General features: G+C 43.1%; 1 protein-coding gene across 1 annotated transcript in view; it reads left to right on the forward strand.

Annotated features, from left to right (window-relative positions):
• Positions 1 to 19128, forward strand: part of UQCRC2 (ubiquinol-cytochrome c reductase core protein 2) — a 36086-nt gene that overhangs the window by 12087 nt on the left and 4871 nt on the right. Inside the window, exons 9-13 of the mRNA XM_077448995.1 lie at positions 9802 to 9897; positions 12037 to 12236; positions 13437 to 13517; positions 17131 to 17207; positions 17629 to 17782. Of these exons, the coding sequence (XP_077305121.1) occupies positions 9802 to 9897; positions 12037 to 12236; positions 13437 to 13517; positions 17131 to 17207; positions 17629 to 17782 (608 nt within the window). The remainder of the gene's footprint in view (positions 1 to 9801; positions 9898 to 12036; positions 12237 to 13436; positions 13518 to 17130; positions 17208 to 17628; positions 17783 to 19128) is intronic.

Raw genomic sequence — 19128 nt, forward strand, 5'->3', positions numbered from 1 at the left:
GACGGGAGATGTTAAGGAGAAGCAGGAAGTTGGGAAAGGGTGAAGACTCTGATGTGTCAGGCCTAGGGCTCCCAGATACGTTTTGAATTTCTTGAAAGTATCTAGGATAGTGTTGGAGATCTTTTCTTGGGGCATAATCCAGGAGATTTTTATTTATTTTTTTGTTTGGTTAGGTAGTATGAGACTGAGGGGGATTTCCAGGCCAGTGCGATTGTCAGTTTGGCCCCTAGAAGTAGGAAATTAATTAGAGCCTGGGGGGGTTTTGAAATCTTTGGGATCCATTTGATTGAGGAGGGCAATAGAAGAGTCTTGGTTAACCGCAATCCCAGTGGTCTTGCGGATTAAATTGAAAATTTTATTCCAGTAGCCCCTAATTCTAGGATATTGCCGCATAGTGCGGAGAAGTGTGCCCAAGTGACCGCAACTTCTGAAGCAGAGGGGGAAACACTGCGCATAATTAGCGAGGCGGGTAGGATCCGGGGTACCAGCAGGACATGACCTTGAGGTTAGCTTCTATCAAGGAGGTGTTTAGAATCCCTTTTAAATGAACAAGAAAAGTAAAGAATGCCATGTGTCTATCCCAATGTATCTCAAGGTCACGTTCCCAGCTCAACATGTACAACGCTTTCTCCGATGCATCAGCCTCTTGTATCCATGGCTGTGGAACACCATTGCTCATATGGGGTGACTGTTAGAGGATGTGTATTTCGGGTCCAAAACAAGTTTAGGAAATTAGATATTTGGTAGAAGTAAAATTTTTCAGAGGGGGGCATTTCTAGTTTGGTAATGCAATGGCTTAAATTGAGGCATCCATTCGAGTTGAAGTAGTGCCCAATTCGATAAAGACCTTTGATCTAGCCACCACTGAAAGGCCTTGATAATCCATCCCTGGGGGAAATTAGGGGTTGTGAAAGATGTGAGCTGATGGTTGCCACGCAGATGTTATGAAGTTCAATTTATAGAGTGAGTCGCATAAGGCTACCGAGTGAGACAATGTTGGGGATAGATTGGGGGGGGGGGGCGACCTCCTGGGGGGGGGGGGGAACGCCATAGCAAATAGTCTATCATATAATTTGGATTCGCCTGTCATTCCATCCCTATCCAGTCAGGTTTTGGGCCCCTGGAGCAGATGGTAAATATTTGTCTCAGTTGTGCCACCTGGTAATACCACCAGAGGTTAGGTAGTCTCAATCCCCCTTTCAGTCTAGGTCTAAAAAGGACTTTTTTATGTTTATTTTTTTTAAGAGAGGCGGTGACCTGTTTTATCCCAGATAAAGCGAAATATTGCTGACTCTAGATTGTTTGTTCATATGTAGTTTGGTGACTGGGATAGGAAGGGAGTGGAATAGGTAGAGAATCCTTGGTAAAAGGGTTATTTTGATTGCATTTACTCTTCCCATCCAGGACATGTTATACAGTGACCATTGAGCAAGGTCTGCTGCTAGTTTTTTTTATTTTATTTTTTTGAACATGGGCGTCTATGCTTGTACAGAAGATTTATAGCGGCCATGAGGTGAATACCCAGGTACCGAATGGAGGTTGTGCTCCAAGAGAAGGGAAAAGTGGCTTCTTATTCTGTCTACTAGGGTCGGGGTTGTCGATACATTGAGGGCTATAGATTTAGACAAATATTAACTTGCGGGCCTGAGTCTCGCCGAAAATTTGTTTAATAGCTGGAGAATATTAGGGGTTGAAATAAGAGGGGATGTTAGGAATAGGAGGACATCCTCTGCAAATAGTACACATTTATGGGTCAACTGGCTACATTAGACTCTGTGGATGTCGTCTGATCGCTATAGCTAGGGTTTCTATGGCGATTGCGAAAAGGAGAGGGAATACGGGGCATCCCCGCCTTGTTCCTTTTTTGTAAAAAGTCAAATTAGTGCAGTACAATGTGTAAGTCCCACATGCTAGTATGGATGCAACAGAAAGTTCTCAACAATAAGAGGGTATTGATACCTCCTTGAGGAGAGCAAAATTCTGATCCGCTGTATAGTCTAAGTGACTGATCCTCCACCACCAAATCCAAACTCTTACCAGATGAGATGGACCTCCTGAAGGTGCTGACGTCACTCACTAGTTTGACTTTTTATTCTATTTTTGAGGTGTTGATATGCCTTATAGTGTTCAGCTGTATTTTCTCCTTGACTTATATTTTGTGTGCGCTGATTGGTTTATTTATATTGTTACATTTTGTAATAGGGAAGAGATCTGACTTGTGCCTTAGGGTGGGAGTAGAGGGCCTTCAAGATTTTTAGAAAGTTGGGACCAGAGCCCCATCATTCCAGTGTAGTGAATAGGTAGGGCCATGTGACGGTGTTAAAAGCCTTTTTGAAGGTCTATGGATGGTAGGTAGCCCTCCTGTGGAGGTCTGCCATCCCAGCCTGACTTCAAGAGGGATATGACATCTACTGTCCTCCTTATCTGGCCTGGCCCTGTCTCCCTGGAATAAAACCCCCCTGTTCCTTATGAACATATGGCCCTATGAAGGATGCTAGTCTGTCTGATAACATTTTCGTCATTATTGATTGAGATCGGTCTGTAATAACCTACTTTACTCGGGTCTTTGCCAAGTTTGGGGATCACGTAAATATATGCTAAATTTGCTGCAGAGTCTAAGGGAGAACCCTTGCTGATGGAATTAAAGAGGGATTCCACCTAAAAAAATAAAAATATTAAAAGCCATCAGCTATAAATACTACAGCTGCTGACTTTTTTAATAAATGGACACTCACCTGTCCCGGGTTCCAGCGAGGCCGATCGATCGCTCGGCTCTCGGCTGCTGCCGCCACCATTCTAGGTGAGGGAATCAGGAAGTGAAGCGGCTTCACTTCCCGGTTCCCTACTGCGCATGCGCGAGTCGCGCAGCGCAATAGGAATTGTCCGCGCTGTCACTGGGACCCGTGTGTCCCAGCAGACAGCGCGGCAGGACAGGAAATGACATAGACTCCCATGGGAGTCTATGCCCGGAAGTGGGTGTAAATACCTGTCTTTGACAGGTATCTCCACCCCCCTCCCCCCTGTAAGGTGCTAATTGTGACACCGGAGGGGGGGGAGGGTTCCGATCAGCGGAAGTTCCACTTTAGGGTGGAACCCCGCTTTAAAGAATCTGACCAGATATGGAGAGAGGACATCAACAAACGTCTTACAGTAGTGTTGAAAAATCATCTGGGCCTAGGGCTGAACCCTTTTTTTAAAGGTCTTTAATGACTCCTCTGACTTTTTGGGGAGTCTAATATGGAGCGATGGGGATCAGAGAGTTTAGAGAGGGGAATGTTATCTAAAAAGGTATTACGTTTTTGAGTTGTGCTGGGGCTGGTCTCGGTGTAAAGGTTAGAGTAGAATGAGTGGAAGGCTTCTAGCATATGTTTTTTTTTTTTTTTTTTTTTTCTTGGTTCTGGGTCAAAGAACAGGCCAAGGATTTAATTTTGGGTAAGGAGTAAATCCTATATTTAGGGGATAGTTTAGCCACGAGATGAGGACCAATTTTATAAGTGTAGAGGTAAAACCGGCCACTCACCCATCTTAATTGTTTTTCTGCACTGGAGGTAAGAACCAAATTTAGGGCTATTCTAGCCGTTTCCAGTTTAGCCAGAGTATCGGGCGTGGGTTTGCGTTTGTGCATCTTGCTAAGTGACTTCCTTCTCTAGGTTTGCTACATCCAACTGCTGTTCCCGCTTCAAACGTGAGGCTAGCTGGATAATTTTCCCCCTCATTACTGCTTTATGAGCCCCCCCCCCATAGGGATCTCGGAGAAATGTCGGCTGTATCATTAATTTGAAAGAATTACCAGAGTTCCTTTTTATAGCATTAATCGGTGTACTGGGTTGGTCAGGAGGGTTTCATTAAAGCGGGAGTCCACCGGGACTCCGCGTTTGTTTGTTTTTTTAAAAGCCAGCAGTTACAAATACTGCAGCTGCTGACTTTTAAAATAGTGACACTTACCTGTCCAGCGCGCCCGCGATGTCGGCACCCGAAGCCGATCTGTAGATCGTATCTCGGGTGCTGCCGCCGCCATCTTGGGTATGGGAATCAGGAAATGGAGCCTTTCGGCTTCATTTCCCGGTTCCCTACTGCGCATGCGCGAGCCGCGCTGCGCAATAAGGACGGTCCCCCCTGCCTCTGGGATCTGTGTGTTTTTTCCCAGCAGGCAGCAGGCAGCGGGCACTTGCGGAAAGGGGCGTAATATACTCCCCTTTCCGCAGAGAGCTATCCCGGAAGTGGGTACAGATACCTGTACTGTACAGGTATCTGCACCCCCCCTCCCCCCTGAAAGGTGCCAATTGTGGCGCCGGAGGGGGGGAGGGTTCCGATGAGCGGAAGGTCCACTTTAGGGTGGACCTCCGCTTTAAGGCGCCACCGCTGAGGTCCCGTGGGGGGCTAGGGATGAATGGTCTGACCAGGGTACCGCACAGATAGTGGCATGGGGTGCCATGTGAATCTCTGGGGTGGGGACGAAGATGTGGTCTATTCTAGCATACGTCCTATGTGGGGCTGGGAAATGTGTGTAATCTTTTGATGAAGGGTTTAATTCTCTTCAAATGTCTATCAGGCCTAGGGAGTGTAAGAGCTGTGCTATACGAAGGCTTGGTTTGGGAGGTCTTTTTAAATGGGGTATGTCTTGTGCTGATTTATGCAAAAGGTGGTCAAAGGTGATGTTGGAGTTGCCTCCCATTTATTACCTTGCCTTCAAAATGATGGGATGGGGCGGTGACCTTAGAGGAAAAGAAGGGTACTTGGCCTTGGTTTGGTGCATAAACCTTGACTCCAATGTATCGACCCTCCCGGTCCCTAATGGTTTGAGAGTGCGTAAATGAGGTCCATTTGGAAATGAGGATAGCTACCCCTCACTTCTTAACATCTACGTTAGCAGGATAAAAGGTGGGGTAATGGTGATGCAGAAAGGAGTATACCTTTCTTTTCTTACATCGGGGGACACAGAGCCATAGTAATTACTATGTGGGTTATAGGGCCACTGATGGGTGATGGACACTGGCACGCCCTAAGGCAAGAAGTGTACTCCCTATATAACCCCTCCCACTACTGGGAGTCCTCAGTTTTTTTTTTTTTTTTTTTTTTTGCCACTGTCTCAAATAAAAATGTGCTGTGCTGAGCTCCACTGGATGCTTCCTTGCTGGGGTTAGCCATGCTGACCGGATCCATTCTGATGTCCTTTTCATGGGCTAAATGGATGGTACCCGGGCCTCGTGTGTTAGAGACTTGGATCCAGTACTTTTTGGTAGTAAGGCCATAAAGTTTTTACTGGAAGGGTGCTGTCGCAGGTCCAGGGTTGTGGGTAACCTGAGGTTCCCCTGTTCCTGAAGGTTTTCTAAAGGTCTCGGAGCCCACCGTGAAGGGTGAAGATTGGGTTTTTATCTCGGATAAACCCTGCTGCGAGGATAAAGTAAGGGAGATTTTCTCAGGGATTTCTCCTTCTTCGATGTATAATGTTGTCATGCCTATGTGTCACCATTGGGGGTTGTATTGAGCACTCACCAACCTGATGCTGGAAACAGCACAGACGCCTGTGATTTTGTCCTCTCCTTTGACCACAACAGATCCTCCGGTAAGATGGGGGCTCCTCCTGCGCCCCCAATATTGACCTTTTTCCCCTTCGGGGGATTGACATAAAAGGTAGCTTCTTCTTCTTCTTCTTCTTCTTCTTCTTCTTCTTCTTCTTCTTCTTCTTCTTCTTCTTCTTCTTCTTCTTCTTCTTCTTCTTCTTCTTCTTCTTCTTCTTCTTCTTCTTCTTCTTCTTCTTCTTCTTCTTCTTCTTCTTCTTCTTCTTCTTCTTCTTCTTCTTCTTCTTCTTCTTCTTCTTCTTCTTCTTCTTCTTCTTCTTCTTCTTCTTCTTCTTCTTCTTCTTCTTCTTCTTCTTCTTCTTCTTCTTCTTCTTCTTCTTCTTCTTCTTCTTCTTCTTCTTCTTCTTCTTCTTCTTCTTCTTCTTCTTCTTCTTCTTCTTCTTCTTCTTCTTCTTCTTCTTCTTCTTCTTCTTCTTCTTCTTCTTCTTCTTCTTCTTCTTCTTCTTCTTCTTCTTCTTCTTCTTCTTCTTCTTCTTCTTCTTCTTCTTCTTCTTCTTCTTCTTCTTCTTCTTCTTCTTCTTCTTCTTCTTCTTCTTCTTCTTCTTCTTCTTCTTCTTCTTCTTCTTCTTCTTCTTCTTCTTCTTCTTCTTCTTCTTCTTCTTCTTCTTCTTCTTCTTCTTCTTCTTCTTCTTCTTCTTCTTCTTCTTCTTCTTCTTCTTCTTCTTCTTCGACAGAACGCGCGGCCGCTCAGCAGAGGATTTTAAAACACCCCCCATTTGGGGATGTGTTTCCCTATTCATGCCGCTTGCTTCGGCAGCACATATATACTAAAAAAGCTTATGTACTGTATTTTCTGGTGTATAAGACTACCTTTTACACTTAAAAAAAAATGCCCAAAAATCAGGGGTCGTCTTATACGCCGGGTATACAGGTATACAATGCTGCCCGATGGATGTCAGCCCCCAAATGTCTGCTAATACTGTATGTGGCTTCAGCTACAAATGGTATACGCCGTTGAGCCAATCCCAGCGAGCGATGTATTCTATTAATGAATACAGAGCCTGCTTGGATTGGAGTAACAACCTCTGCCAATCCGAGCAGGCTACATAGAGTAGCCTGCTCGGATTGGCTTAGAGAGAGGCAAGGGCTGATGGTGCTACAGCCTCTGCCAATCCAAGCAGGCGTTGTATTCATTAAAATAATACACCGCTCACCATACTTCCCTGGGTAAATCCATTCACTGATCTCCTACTACTATACATCCTGCTATTTGCCTTTGAGGTCCCAGGCACCCAAGAGGGACAGGTAAATCTGGGACATATGACAGGAAGGTTATTAAATGCATTTTGGTGGACAATTCCCATAGACTGTAACCCAAAAGTGGCATAGGTTTGGTTAGTGAAAAATTCTACTTTCCAGAGTTGTGGCATTCAATAGATCTCTGTTTGTGTTATTATTGTTTGATTTACTTTATGGCATATCACAGCATGGCGGATGAGTAGTTGGCATTCTTGCTTTGTGTTTTTTAATGGTTCTAATGTTTTTTTTTTTAATAGTGTTGCCTCAGAAGGGGGGTAGTCTTATACCGCGAAAATTGCCCAAAACCTGTTTTCACTTGAAAAATAGGGGGTCGTCTTATACGCCCAGTCGCCTTATACGCCGGCAAATACGGTATTCTGAATGGGAACATCCAGATAAACAATATTGCCCTCCCAAGAAATTCTCCACACTTTATCCTATGGAAGAGAATTTCTATGAAAGAGAAAATGAGGGGGGTTCCAGCAATTGATGCTGCAATCGCCTCAGCGAGCAAGAATCTCACATGTCCGGTGGATAATGCACTGATTTTAGAGGATCCAACGGATAAAAGTTGGAACTTCTTGCTAAAGACTTCTTGCTTTTAGAAAGTTCAGTAGTGCAGTTGGTTCTTGCTGCAATTGGTGTATCAGTCCATTAAGGAACAGTTTGTGGAGATACTTAAAATTCTGCCTGATCAACAGGCCCAGCAATGGCTGGTATATCAGACACACTGTGTTTCACAGTAGATGCTATGAAAGACTATCATTTTAAGCCTCATGTCTTGTGCTTGGACTAGTGCATTCTCGCAGGGTTCTGTGGCTGAAAAATTGGTCAGCCGAAGCACAGTGTAAAAAGCTCTTAGCCAGTTTTCCCTTTCATGGCGAACGGCTATTTAGAGAAGATCTGGATAAGTATGTTCAAAGGATCTCTAATGGGAAAAGCTCTTTTACCAGTAAAAAAAAAAAAAGTTCAAACATTCTCCTTTTTAATCATGCTGCCTCTACTGTGCCAGGGGCATCAGCCTCTAGGAAGTCTTGACGGCCTCACCGTCGGGTTCAAGGGGAAGTCCCCAAGGGCAGCACCAGAGTCGGAAGAGATCTTGGGGCAGCCCACAAAGCAGAATGCTAAAACCTCCTCCTGAAGGGGTGCCCCCACTCAATTGGGTGCAGGGAAGGCTCCTGCAATTCTCAAGATCTGGCAGGAACAATGTCAGGACAGATGGGGGGCTTCTGCAGTTTTTTTCTCTAGGTTATGACTAGCGTTCCGAGAGTTTCCGTCTCCTCGTTTTTTTTCTAAAAAAAAAAATGTTCCCAAGGATTCAGAGAAAATTAAGTCTTTCTGGCTCTGGATCATCTTTTATCCCAGTCGGTGATATCAGAGGTTCCCTTAGTGGAACAGGGCACAGGTTTTGATTCAAACCTTTTACGGTTTCAGAACCAAACGAAGAGGTAAGACCCATTCTAGATCTCAAAGATCTGAATCTGCACTTAAACATCCGATCCTTTCGCATGGAGTCCATGCAACAGGTTATGTCCATCCTGCAAGGAGGGGAGTTTTTTATTTATTTATTTTCTTTGTTTGTTTTTTTTGGCTTCAATTGATATCAAAGATGCATATCTCTATGTGCCAATATTTCCTGCTCACCAGAAATTTCTGCGCGTTGAAATTTTAAATCATTTTCAGTTGTGGCCCCGCCATTCAGTTTAGCCACAGCACCACGGGTGTTCTGAAAGATTTTGGCACCTCCTTTAGCCAGATTAAGGGCTCAAGGCATAACGGTCCCAGCCTATTTAGACTATCTACCTTTTTAATAGATCATTCAGTCTCAGGTCTAAATCAGTCTGATCACAGCTGTAACTACTTCGAATCTCTGGGTTGGATACTCAACCTAGAAAAATCCTCCTTTTTATTTACATTTATTACCTTTTTTACAGTACTTGGGGCTGATTATAGATACCGTACAGAAGTAGGTGTTCTTACCCCAGACAAGAATCAGTTCCATTGTAGGACTAATTCAACTTATCAAAACAAGGAAAAATTCTTCCATTCGACTGTGCATGAGATTGCTGCCCCCCCTCCTCCGGGAAGGAAGGCCCCCCTCCTCCTCCGGGAAGGAAGGCCCCCCTCCTCCTCCGGGAAGGAAGGCCCCCCTCCTCCTCCGGGAAGGAAGGCCCCCCTCCTCCTCCGGGAAGGAAGGCCCCCCTCCTCCTCCGGGAAGGAAGGCCCCCCTCCTCCTCCGGGAAGGAAGGCCCCCCTCCTCCTCTTCCTCCGGGAAGGAAGGCCCCCCTCCTCCTCTTCCTCCGGGAAGGAAGGCCCCCCTCCTCCTCTTCCTCCGGGAAGGAAGGCTGCTCCTCCTCCTCTTCCTCCGGGAAGGAAGGCTGCTCCTCCTCCTCTTCCTCCGGGAAGGAAGGCTGCTCCTCCTCCTCTTCCTCCGGGAAGGAAGGCTGCTCCTCCTCCTCTTCCTCCGGGAAGGAAGGCTGCTCCTCCTCCTCTTCCTCCGGGAAGGAAGGCTGCTCCTCCTCCTCTTCCTCCGGGAAGGAAGGCTGCTCCTCCTCCGGGAAGGAAGGCTCCTCTATGTCCTTTGTAGTGGTCCTGGTGGAATGGTAGAGCCCGGGTATAGGGGGGTTCTGTTTATATATAAAAGAAAATTGTTACTGAGATAATGGCTGCAGCCATGATTCTGGTATACATGCTTCCCATTCAGGATGTGTACATACATACGCTGGATGAAAATGTTAATTTGTGTGTACTGTGTATGAGCCAAAAGTCCTTGACCTGTATGAATGAGCATTATAGTTGAATTACACACCAGCTGGGTAGTCATAGGTGTGATCTGTTGGTATGGTTTTGTTTGCAAATGAGCAAAGCTTATTAATAATCAGTCACTTTAACTGGTGATTTTTAGGTGTATAATAAAGAAAATATTTGCCTGTTTTTAAGATGTGCAATAAATCATTGAATGTTTGTTTTTTATTTATAGGTGTCAGCCATTCTGTCCTAAAACAAGTTGGAGAACATTTCCTCAATATTAGAAGTGGTGCTGGTCCTGCAGCAATCAAAGCTCAGTATCGTGGAGGTACATGGGTTTAATTTTTCTATGTTTTGACTTTTCAGTGGGTAAACTGCCTTGAAAATGCTTTTACATCTTTCAAATTCCTGTTTTACTGAGTCTACTGGTAACACGTATTAAATTAGTGTGACACCTGTAGCTATCAGGCCAGGATATCTGATGGGTTTTTATCATAAACTCAACTGTCCAGATACTATTATGTTTCTGTACAACATATACCTAACTGAGAACTTGGTGATAGCTATGTACTTTGCAGCATAGAGGAGTATTTTATGAGTGCAGAGAAAAAAAATCCCATGGTAGCCATGTAGATTTTGGGTTCTACAGTCTTTTCAGATTTGCTTTGGTAAAATTGCATCTAAAATCTGGTAGCTGTGGAGGAGTGTACCCTAACTTTTTTTTTTTTTTTTTTTTTTTTTTTTTTTTTTGTTCTAAAGGTTTATTTTAAAGAAGGGGAAAGGGTTTTCTAATATTGCATGTTTATACTGTCTACAAAGAGTTTGCATGTACTCCCTATGCTTTGTGTGGATTTTTTAAAAGTACCTTGGTTTCCTGCCACACTTCATAGGCATGCTGGGGGGTTGTTTGCTGTCCAAATTGGCCCTACTTTGTGTGCATATGAGATAGGAACCTTAGATTATAAACTCATTGACAGTAGAGAATTATGTCAAAGTACAGTATGTAAAGTACTGCAAATTGATGGCACTATATAAATGCCTGTAAAAAATAAGTTATAACAGGCTAGTTAGACCGTAGGTTTGCATATGCATCTTAAAAGTGCAGTACCTGAATACAGTTTTCTAGGTAGGGGAATGCAGCCAGCCAAAGGGGGTTTGGGTTCTGACCACTGCCTACAGAACCGCCTACAGAACCATACAGCTTCAGTGGTACCAAGAGCAGAAGTTGGCACTGGTCCTCTGTGCTTCATCTGCATCTATTGCACTCTCCTTACGAAATTCCTCTTTCATGGCCGCTGGTATCTGTACCTTCTTGGCAATATTCCTATTGCACATGTTCCTGGCAAACGAGGCTCATAAAACGGTGCTGCAACATTTACCAGCTGGGTCCTGGAAACATCAAGCAAATGTACATGTTCGCCAGCACACCATGGATCAACAAACGCTGTCCCTGCTCTCGTTTTCATAAACAAGCTCTCATCAGATCACTCAGATCTACCAGTAGACATCTGCTTTACATCTCTGTGCCCAAGAAGATCCGGTGTGGTGGTTGGGCCTTCTCCCACCAGGATGCCGTACTATGGAATAGCCTCCTTGTCGATCTCCAGGAGGCCCCCGCTATTCCGGTATTCTGTGGGCTACTGAACACTTGGCTTTTCCTGCATAGTCTCTCTCTTCTACCCTTTTGCCGCTCTGTGCTGCTTCTGGTCCCTGGGCCCTCTCTTCCCAGGAACTCTGCTATGCGCGCTAGGACCCTTCAGGGTAAGACCGTGCTATATTAAGATCCCTCTCAACTCAAAGGTTTCTTTATTGCAGAAATCACATCACAGAGTTGAGTGCAATGTTTCAGAGCCACACAGGGCCCCTTTGTTATCGCATGCCTGACGAAGGGGCCCTGCACGGCTTCAAAACGTTGATCATCTCTGTGATGTGATCTCTCTCCAATAAAGAAACCTTTCACCGGTGATTGTTGATCCATGTGGTGCTGGCTAATATATACACTTGGTATCTGTACTTCTCCTCTTCTGTTAACTGGACTTTAGATTCCGGTGGAGATTTCAGATGTGTTTACAGTAAGGAAGTCTTATCCCACCACTTGCCACCAATGTGACAATTTTTATTCTCGCATGCACACACAGAAGCATTACTAGGGTGTAATATTGTAGAGGAAGGGTTTGATTAAAGTTTGAAAAGTAAACTGGTGTGCTGAAATGCTATAAGTTTTTTATTTTTATTTTTTGTGTGTTGCTATTGGGGTGGAGAAAATCATGGGAAATGTATTTTGTTTTGAGGGGTTTTTTATTTATTGTACTATGAAAAATGTAATAAATAATTGGAAAAAAAAAGATTGCTGTTCTATAGGTATTGGCAGTAAAAATCAATAAATATTTATTTCTGTTTTGTGATGGGTTTGTTATAAATAGAAGTACATCTCTCAGAATGTTTTGCTATACCTTGTGGTGTACAGGTGAGATCCGAGAGCAAAATGGGGACAGTCTTGTCAATGCTGCAATTGTGGCAGAAGGAGCAGCAGTAGGGGGGCCTGAAGCAAATGCTTTCAATGTCCTCCAACACATTCTGGGTGCAGGGCCTTACATCAAAAGAGGCAGCAACTCGAGCAGCAAACTGTCCCAAGCAGTGTCCAAGGCAACCAGTGAACCCTTTGACGTAAGTATAAGATCCATGAAAGAATACTGCTTTGTTGTGATCCTGAATTCCCACTCGCATCCATTTTGTTTGTTTTTTTTTTTCCTTTTTATTTAACCACTTGACCTTTGGAAGATTTACCCCCTTTCATGACCAGGCCATTTTTTGTGATACTTTGTTGCTTTAACTGACAATTGTGCGCACTATACCCAAATTTTTTTTTTACGTCCCCCCCCTACAAATAGAACTTTCTTTTCGTCACCTGTTTTTTTATTTTTTGCACAATAAACAAAAGAAGACTAACCATTTTGAAAAAAAACACACTTACTGCTATAATGCATAGGCATAGTCAGTAAAAAAAAATGTAAAAATCTTATTTCTTCATTAATTTAGGCTAATATGTATTTTGCTACATATTTTTGGATTAAAAATCCCAATAAGCGTATATTGATCAGTTTGTGCAAAAGTTATAGCGTCCTCAAACTGTGGGATTTTTTTATTTATTGTACTAATAATGGCGGTCACTATAAGTGACCTTATAGTGCAGCTGACATACTGACACTTATGATACTTTTTGCGGACCAGTGACGCTAATACAGTGATCAGTGCTAAAATATGGCAAAGCTTTCCTACCTGGAGCTCCAGTGAGCATTGAAGGGGCAGCGCAGAGCAGTGACCGATGCTGCAGCATGGAGGTGAGTATGTATAATTGTGTGGGTGTTTTTTTTTTTTTTTTATCCTGTAATGGGCATTGCCAGCATGAAAGAAGATTTCAGCCTACAGGGAATAATGGCCCGTACACACGATCCAAAATAAAAAAATGCCGCTTTCAACGCCATCATATGATCGTGTGGTTAGCACAGAGCTTTCAAGAGCAGATTTATTATCCGATCGGACAAACCTGAAAATTTTTCTAATGATTTTCGTTTTTAATCAGTACAGTTGTCATCTGAAAATACAACACAAATACACTACAACACATGATATCACTTCTGATTATTTATTTTTATTCTGTTGTAGGAGAATTTTCGTTACTTTAGTAAACTCTATAAGTTTGATATATGACAAGCATGCAAAAAAATAAAATAAATGGACAAGTTATAGGGTGCTAGGGAGAGGGGACATAAACACTTTTTACTAAATTTGCTTCACTTATTAAAAACACTTGAACATTGCAAGCAGTTTTCAATCTGTTAACTTAAGTTTCCCTGTCTTCTCAAGGTTTCTGCATTCAGTGCAAACTACTCGGATACTGGTTTGTTTGGCATCTACACTATATCCCAGGCTGCTGTTGCAGGAGATGTAAGGAAAATACAAAGTTTTGTGTATAATGCTAATGAACTTATTCTTAGTAAAATTTGTTTGTACATAAATACATAAATGGGTGCACCCTCATTTGCAAGTCGCCGCTGAGGTCGCGGCAGGTCGCGGCACGGCAAGTCGTGTCGCCTCACGTCGCCCCCTGTGTGAACGGAGCCTTACAGATTTGTCCGAAAACCTTTTACTTTACTTTTCAGAATCAATATTTTCTATGGGACACTATACTACAAAATACTCCCACAAATGCTGCCCATTGATTGCAACCAAGATTTGTTAATCTGCACACAAAGTATTTTTCCTAACAAATTCATTCATTCATCCATCAAGACCATGTTGCAAAAATGAAAACGCCCCAATGAAAGTCTTCGTAGCAAAGCTAAATTTTAGACAAAATCCTAATAAGCAAGAACTCGACTACAGGTGAATCTGATTATTCTTTAAACAGGTGTCTAGCAGACAGTTATAAAAGGGTGTTGCTTAACAAAGAAAACCTATTCCCATTTTATGCTATCGGCAATGACGCCACATGAAGGAAATGTCAGAAAGCCTGAGAGAGAAGAAAATTTATTTACACAAGAAAGGCGAAGGCTACAAGAGGATCAACAAAGCTTTACTTATTAGTCAGAATACTTTAGAAAAAGTGATACAAAAATGTCCCAAAGATGGAACTGCAACCATTTCAGAGACGTCCACAGAAGTTAACACCTTGACAGCAGAGATAGGCTCGGTGTGTTCGGGTTCCTAGCTCCTGCCCAGTCCCACCAGGAAGCCGATACTGCACGCTGCTAATCCTAGACAGACATTGCCTGGTCTGTACAGCTGCAAATATGCCGAGCCCATCGCTACTTGACAGGAGCGTCTTCTAATAAGGGTTGTAGAAAAAGCGCCATACAAGTTTACTGCAGTTGGCTAAAGGAGTAGAAAGCCAAACCCGGGTAATTGTTTCCCATGACATAATATGGCATACACTGCAGAGGAATGACATGCATGGGTGTCATCCATGAAGGAAGCCTCCCCTAAAGCCCATGTACAAAAAAAAGTCCACCTAGAATTTGTCAGGGCCCATGCTGAAAAAGACCACTGTGACTGAAAATGATCCGAAACACACATCTAAGGCCACTGTTGCATTTGTGAAGAACGGTGAAAGTGATTCAGTGGCCAAGTATGTCTTCTGATCTGAACCCAATAGAACACCTATGGGGAATTCTAAAGAGACAAGTTGCTCCATCCAGCATCCAGGCTCTAAAAGAGGTTGTTATTGAAGAATGGAAAAAGATGGATGTTGCAATATGTCCCCAACCTTTTCATTCCATGCCTAGAATACTTTGTGCTGTCCTTGCAATTCACGGAGGTCATAAACAATGCTAGATGTAATCGTTTTTGTTATGGGGTGTATCTATTTTTGTATCAACTAATTTAAGTAAAACTGAGTATTTTGTCATTTAAGTTCTATAGAACTCAGTTTATTAAAACTTTGCGAAGGGTTGTACTCATTTATGCTGGTGTGTGTGTGTGTGTGTGTGTGTGTGTGTGTGTGTTTAATAAAACCATTTATTTTTTTTATTTTTACAGATTTTGTATTTTTAGATGCATTTGCTTTGCAATCATAGCGACTAAAATTACATTTAGGCCTTGTACATATGAGATTCAATATGTAAAAGACTAATGTGTACAGCAAGCTTTTACAAAATGACTTTCTTGGAGTCATAAAAGCAAACTGCAATTCCAGTATAGGGGTGTTAAAGCCTTAGGGTAGCTAAAACAATAACACAAATCGGCACAGGGGACATAACTTGGTCAGTAGGATATGTCCCTTGTGCTGATTCCAATTCTGTTAGTAGAAATCCTCCCCAGTCCATGAGTCTCCTCGGTCTACTAACAAAATTGGAAACTGCCCAAGGGACACATCTTCTGTCTGTAAGTTATGTCCCTCGTGCTGATTTTTTTATTTTTATTTTTTATTTTAGCTACACTTTAACCACTTGCTTACTGGGCACTTAAACCCCCCTCAGTCCCAGACCAATTTTCAGCTTTCAACGCTGATGCACTTTGAATGACAATTGCGCGGACATACAACACTGTACACAAATTAAATTTTTATCATTTTTTTTCCCACAAATAGAGCTTTCTTTTGGTGGTATTTAATTACAGCTGGGAGTTTTATTTTTTGCTAAACAAACAAAAAAAGATGCAAAATAAAAAGAAAATAAAAAATCATGTTTAATAGTTTGTTATAAAATTTTGCAAACAGGTCATTTTTCTCCTTCATTGAAATGCGCTGATGAGGCGGCACTGGTGGGCACTGATGGGCGGCACTGGTGGGCACTAATAGGCACAGATAAGGTGGCACCGATAGGCACAGATAAGGCAGTACTGATGGGCACAGATTGGGTGGCAGGGATGGGTGGCACGGATGGGTGGCACTAAGGGGCACTGATAGGTGGCACTGATAGGTGGCTCTGCTGGGCACTGATGGGCGGCACTGATGGGCACTGGTAGATGACTGATGTCCCGATCACGGCCGCCGGTGATCGGCTTTTTTTTTTCTCTCCTCGCGCTGTCAGCGCAAGGAGGAAAAATAGCCGATTACCGGCTCTGTTTTGGCACATGATCAGCTGTCATTGGCTGACAGCTGATCACGTGGTAAGGGGTCGGGATCGACCCCCCTTGCTCGGATTGGTGATCAGGCGAGTCTCATTGACTCGCCGATCACAGAGCGCGGCGCGCAGGCCGCTCGTGCACGGGACGACGTCAATAGACGTAGTCCCGGCAAAGGAGGTCCGCGCTGTAGCCGTCATGCGGCTATAGCGCGGATCTCAAGAGGTTAAACACAGATCCTTATAGAAGTGCTCACTGTCACATTAAGCTGTCAGCATGTTTTAACAAGTTTCAAGTTGTGGCGAAGCCTGCTAGCAGCTTGTTTTAAAGTGACAGCCTGCACTTCCATTATATCTGTGTTTTTTAATCTTCCCAAACTGATGCTTAAGGTGGCTTTAAAAAATTTAAAAAAGCTGTTTGCTAAAATGTAAAGCGTTTGTAACGCTAAACGTTTTGTGAAAGCTTGCTGTACACAGTTCTTTACTACAAGCTGAAGCCCATAAGTAAATGGCTTTCTTGTTATTTAAATGTAATATTAAGCCAGAAACCCCATAGGTCACAGCAACAGAAAACTGAGATTTCAGCTTTGGATAGGTGCCAACTGCAGAAGTCTCCCAGCTTCAAAATGTAGCCATCGGCATGTACCCATTGACGGCAAATATTTGTCTGCCGTGGCCTGCAGGTCACATTTGCCTAGATTCCAGTTTGTATGTGAAAATGACGGACAAATCAAAAGGAACCTGGCAAGCTACAAATATTAGACCTGCCATTGCTGAGGTGTTTTGAAGGTGCATGCTTTGGGGCTGTCATTCTCATCCTTGTTTCACCGACCCATTAAACACCAGTGATTATCAGGTGCTTCTAGTTGTAACCAGCTACATGCTTGGTACAAGTCAGTGGTTTATTATGTTGTAAAGCAAAGATGAAGCAAGTTTCATTTACGTTGTTGGGTTAAATTCTCTGTTAAAAAAAAAAATATATATATATTTTTTTTAAGGTAATAAAAGCTGCACTTAACCAGGTGAAAGCTGTTGCTGGCGGTACTGTATCAGAGGCTGATATCACAAGAGCAAAGTGAGTACAAAAATGAATGGAATTACCCCTCTGTTATAACACTGGCAGTCTTCTAGGAGAAAAGTAATCGTAAGGATATAGGCTGGCTGTCTCAACTCTCTTAATCAACATTGTATGAGACACAACGCTTACTAATCAGCCCTTATTTGTAGTGGATTGAAGTGATAAGAGCCGTTTTGATATCATTGACCCATTTATTAAAAAAATAAAAATAAAAAAGTTTTCTTTAATCCAAATAAAAGTTTAGTCTACAGCTTGTGATGTCGAAGGTTTGGTAGCTCTATACAAACAGTTTGAAGTGTAAGCTCTTTACACCTTATGCCTTCCAGACATAGAACTATAGTGATTTTGCATTCATGTACATACCTGAATACTGTCAAAGTTTGTATTGATATGTAAAGGCAGTAATTTGACATTTCAGGAACCAGCTGAAATCCCAGTACCTTCTATCTAGTGAAAATTCCTCTGGGCTGTTGAATGAGATTGGGTCCCAGGCACTGGCAGCCGGTACCTATACATCACCAGCTGCTGCCATCCAACAAATCGATTCCGTGACCAGCGCAGATGTTGTTAATGTAAGTAGTTCATCTGTTTAGTGAATTTGTTATGTTACAGTGATACCATCCAGGGTCTGTTTTTTAGAAGCAAATGTTTGCTGACTTAGAAGATCAAGGTGCTTTTGTGAATCCTTCTAAATAAAGGGAGCTCCCTGAATGCTAGCTGTTGATATGAAAATAACGCAAACTCTAAAGGCCCCATTATATCTGGCTATTCTGTTGTGTTGCTGCACGCATGTGGTATTTTACATGTTAACATGGATCGTGTTAAGGAAGCCCATTCATTTTGAATGAAATCCAAACTGGGCCTGCAGGATTACATGCCCAGGAGGTAAAGGCCCTCCCACCTAACAGCACATATAGGGACGTGTGTGTGAATTTTTCCCAGGCCTAAACCATAGTACACACAGAGATGGGCAACACACAGACCAATAACATGAACAGTCTGAAAATAGACACAACACACCGAGTATACATGTACTTTACAATACCCCTTTATTTTGTGGTAGGCATTGTTAGGAAAGCTTGGCAGCAGCATAGTAGAACTTCTATTTCTAGCTTTAAGTCAACCTTGTCTTTATCAATGATACAAATCTGAAAGTACCTTGCAGAATAAAGGAATGCTCCCTTTCTGGTGAGCAATATGTTGAAACTTAGACCGAAGCAGTGCATAAAGCATTTCAAGATGACAAATGTTTTTATTTTTTTACTGATGTAGGATTTGGTGACCACAGTAGCCAGCAAGGGACACCCCTGACATTGTGAGCTACACTATATTACCAAAAGTATTGGCCCATAGGGTTCAATGTGGAGTTGGCCCACCCTTTGCAGCTATAACAGCTTAAACTCTTCTAAACCTTGTGGACAGCCTTCTCGGGAGTGTGTCTGTGGGAATGTTTACCCATTCTTCCACAAGCGCATTTGTGAGGTCAGTCACTAATGTTGCATGAGAAGGCCTGGCTTTCAGTCTCCACTCTAATTTATCCTAAAAGTGTTCCATTGGGTTGAGATCAGGACTCTGTGCAGGCCAGTCAAGTTCCTCCACCCCAAACTCCTTTCATCCTTGTCTTTGTCTTTATGGACCTTGCTTTGTGCACTGGTGCGCAATCATGTTGGAACTGGGAGGAGACATCCCCAAACTGTTTCCACAAAGTTGGGAGCATGAAATTGTTCAAAATGACTTGGAGTTTCCTTCACTGCAACTAAGGTGCCAAGCCCAACCCCTGAAAAACAACCCCACATCAGAATCCTCTCTCCACCAAATGATTTGGACCAGTGCACAAAGCAAGGTCCATAAAGACATGGATGAGTGCGTTTTGGGGTGGAGGAACTTGACTGGCCTTCACAAAGCGCTAACCTCAACC

This window comes from Lithobates pipiens, unplaced genomic scaffold, assembly GCF_037356315.1.
Source record: "Lithobates pipiens isolate NorthernLeopardFrog02 unplaced genomic scaffold, aLitPip1_a1.2 Scaffold_22, whole genome shotgun sequence".
Lineage (NCBI taxonomy): Eukaryota > Metazoa > Chordata > Amphibia > Anura > Ranidae > Lithobates > Lithobates pipiens.